Genomic DNA, 3,334 nt, shown 5'->3' on the forward strand with positions numbered 1-3,334 from the left:
TCATTTAATTTTCATGAAATGTACATAACAAATATTTTGTAACAATATAATTTATTTAGGTATTTTTTTTCATTTACTTAATTTTCCCGTACTTTTTAATATTTTAAAATAATAACATAAATATATTATCATGCATATGTCAACTGATTCCTTGAGTTAGTCGTCGGGTGTTTGATTCACTTATAAGTTTAATTTTCAAAATATATTGTAATTGACTAATCAACTTTTCCAATTTAGTTTATTAAATTAATGTCATTTATTAAGTTAGCTTATCAAAATTAAGCAAAAAGGGTAAATTTGTCATTTTATTGAAGATAAATTTTAGTTTTTCCACTAAACTGGTTTTACCCTAAATATTATTATAATAATTGTCGTAATAATAATTAAGAGAGACATAATTAAGGGCTCCATTAATTAATCCTTTTCAGACTTTACCATAAATGCATTTAGATTTTGTAATCTTAACGAACACAAAAGCTCCCAAAACAGAATTATTGCCATATATATACAAGCCGCACCGATTTTCATAAAGTATTTTGTTACTGTTGAATACGCAAGCCCAACTTCCCTTGATTACTTTTGGTCAATTCCCAAAACGTGAGTTGTTTACCAAGATCATATCTTTCATACAAAGTAGGAAAAAAGTTGGCAACCCGCACAACCCATCTGCCTTGGTTTTCTCGACAAATTCTGCACTATAAACCACGCCCATGATCCATCCCTCTTCCCGCAGGCTCAGGCTCATTGAAACTTGAAAGTAGATAGAACTTCCTCATTTGACGTCGATCACAACCATTTTGTCACCAGAGAAACAAGATCAAACCCACATCCAGATCCATATCTGATGGCAGGAAGGAGGATGGAGATGGCTATGATTACCACGGTGCTATTGGCCAGTCTCTGGGCAGGAGCCGTGGCTCAATCCAGTTGCACCAATGTACTCATAAGCTTGTCCCCCTGCCTAAACTACATCACAGGAAATTCTTCAACCCCAGGCTCCGGATGCTGCACCCAGCTCGCCAGTGTGGTCAAGTCACAGCCACAGTGCCTCTGCGAGGCCCTAACCGGCGGCGGCTCGTCGCTTGGTCTCAACATTAACAAAACTCTGGCTTTGGAGCTCCCAAATGCCTGCAATGTCCAGACACCCTCTATCAACCGCTGCAATGGTAACAAAAAATAAAGATCCTGCAATTCATTTTCTTTTCTTTCCTTTTCTCTTTTTTTTTTTTGTTAAAAAATCTTCAATGGAAGTGGCAAAAAGAGAAAGTTAATAATGCATAATTTTCCTTCTGAGCTGGAGATTTAATGACTGCGCTCCTAATTTCATGTTCAGGTGCTTCTCCAGCCGAGTCCCCTGCAGGAACATCAAGCTCTCCAACAGCTCCTTCAGGTACAAGAACTGAAGAAATATTAATTCAATCTTATGGTGTTTTCGGCATGCTCTTCCAGTACCTTGTTTGGTATTAAAAAATGAAATTGGATCAAATAGAATTGATCATTATAACCTTACATATTCATCACACAACCTTTCAACTCAGTCTATTCTCAATACACGATCTACTGAACATAGGATTAGTGCGACTGTGTAAAGGACGACACGGGGGGGCGTCCTCGTCCAGATCCCTTTATCCGGGATTGGCAAGTTGGGCGCCCCTTCCTTGGCCAATCCTATCCCATATTACTATGTTACATCAAATATGGGTTAAGGATCCTTAATTTAGCCGAGCCTCTAACCCAACGCGACCTTATGAGCTATATGAATTGACTCGTGCATGTGTTGGCTGATGCAGGATCTGGTTCTAAGACAATACCGTCCGCTGATGGAGGCTCATCAGATGGAACTTCTACCAATTCAGAGGGGACTTCTACCAAACTGCAGATCTCTTTGCTTTTCTTCTTGCTCTTTGTTGCGTCATATGTGTCGATCTCTGCCACCATATGAACGTTGACATAATCGATCCGTCTCATTGTGTCCATCAGATCTTCTGTTGCCATTCGGCGTACTATGAGATTCCATCAGTGTTGTATCATTTGATTATGCATTTTTTTATCTTTTAAGAGTTCTTTTCCCTGGATATGTATCAAATATGGCTAGTTAGTTTTTTGAAGAGAGAGAGTTCTTGTATGAGATTGAACAAATTGGTTTTCTTCACAGATCAAATAAAGAGGATTTCTGGATTGTTTGGGGAATTACAATACCTGGGTTTGGGAATGTGAATTTTTGAAACCGTCTGTGTATAACAATATAAATTTGGGACAACCGGACAATCAATACAAGTCTGTGCATCCAATTTTATGCAAACACAATTCCAAACTGGAAGTCGGATTTTTATATACACAAATAGGCTAAAAGTGGAAAATCATTTTATTTCATATTTCGGGCCACAAAGCCAAAATGTGAGTTAGGTCTTGTTCAACACGTTGATAAGTGGACAGCGCCAATATATCCAAGATACCATATTCCAAGATAATCCTTAATTTCTATTATTCAAATTAATATTAATGAACATAGATTTCATATCTTGGTTTAAATTTATATAAATTTGAATAAAATGCAGTACAAAATTGTATTCAAACAAATCCAAATTTAAGGTCTAAAATCTATACTCTTAAACACTAACTCTATGTTTGGATAGCCTTTTGATTTAGATTTGTATTGAAATTTGGATAAGATGCAATATAAAATTGTATTGAAATTTGCCAAATCCACCCAAATTCATATTCAACAACTGAAATTAACACTCTCAAATGTAGCATAAAGAGAATATCAATAATATGCATATTTGATATCATTGTTGTTTTTTATTTTCTGTTTTATTTTTTTACAATAAAATAACAAAATATAAAAACGCATTTTTTTTATGTTTGTTTTTTCGTTTCTGTTGCCGGCTTTCAGCTATTTGACAAAAAATTTAAAACCACATTTTATGATTTTCAGTTGTTTTGATAACCTGTTGTTAAAAATTTTAACATCCATAAATAGTTTTTTGAATTAAATTAATCATTTTATACACTTTTAAATGAAAATCAAAATTAAATGATCATATGAATTTAAATATAATTAAAAATTATAAATAAATTTCAAATAATAATAATAATAATAATAATAATAATAATAATAAAGCCAATTACAAAATACTTTTACAATTTTTCAATTGTCATGTCCAATTAAATTTTTATTGTAAAGTAAAATTTGAAAGTAGAACTATTAAGTAAAATAATTATAATAAGTTTTATTTGTATTATTATAACTTTTTAAATGTGTATTATTTGTAATTTTATTATTTTAATTTTATTTTTATAATATTATTTGATTTAAAAATGAAAATGAGCT

General features: G+C 32.8%; 1 protein-coding gene across 1 annotated transcript; it reads left to right on the top strand.

Moving 5' to 3' along the window:
* Positions 1-538: 538 nt before the first annotated feature.
* On the top strand, positions 539-2,196 carry LOC131155379 (non-specific lipid transfer protein GPI-anchored 5-like). The gene is made up of 3 exons (XM_058108460.1): positions 539-1,166; positions 1,334-1,390; positions 1,791-2,196. Exons 1-3 carry the CDS (start codon positions 845-847, stop codon positions 1,940-1,942), a joined length of 531 nt encoding a protein of 176 aa, XP_057964443.1. The 5' UTR covers positions 539-844; the 3' UTR covers positions 1,943-2,196.
* The last annotated feature ends 1,138 nt before the right edge of the window (positions 2,197-3,334 follow it).

This window comes from Malania oleifera, chromosome 5 (genome assembly GCF_029873635.1).
Source record: "Malania oleifera isolate guangnan ecotype guangnan chromosome 5, ASM2987363v1, whole genome shotgun sequence".
NCBI lineage: Eukaryota > Viridiplantae > Streptophyta > Magnoliopsida > Santalales > Ximeniaceae > Malania > Malania oleifera.

Coding starts and splice junctions, on each gene's coding strand:
- LOC131155379 (XM_058108460.1), top strand. CDS start 845: ATGGCAGGAAGGAGGATGGAGATGGCTATGATTACCACGGTGCTATTG. Junction 1,167..1,333: donor CTCTATCAACCGCTGCAATG/GTAACAAAAAAT, acceptor TTTCATGTTCAG/GTGCTTCTCCAGCCGAGTCC. Junction 1,391..1,790: donor CTCTCCAACAGCTCCTTCAG/GTACAAGAACTG, acceptor TGGCTGATGCAG/GATCTGGTTCTAAGACAATA.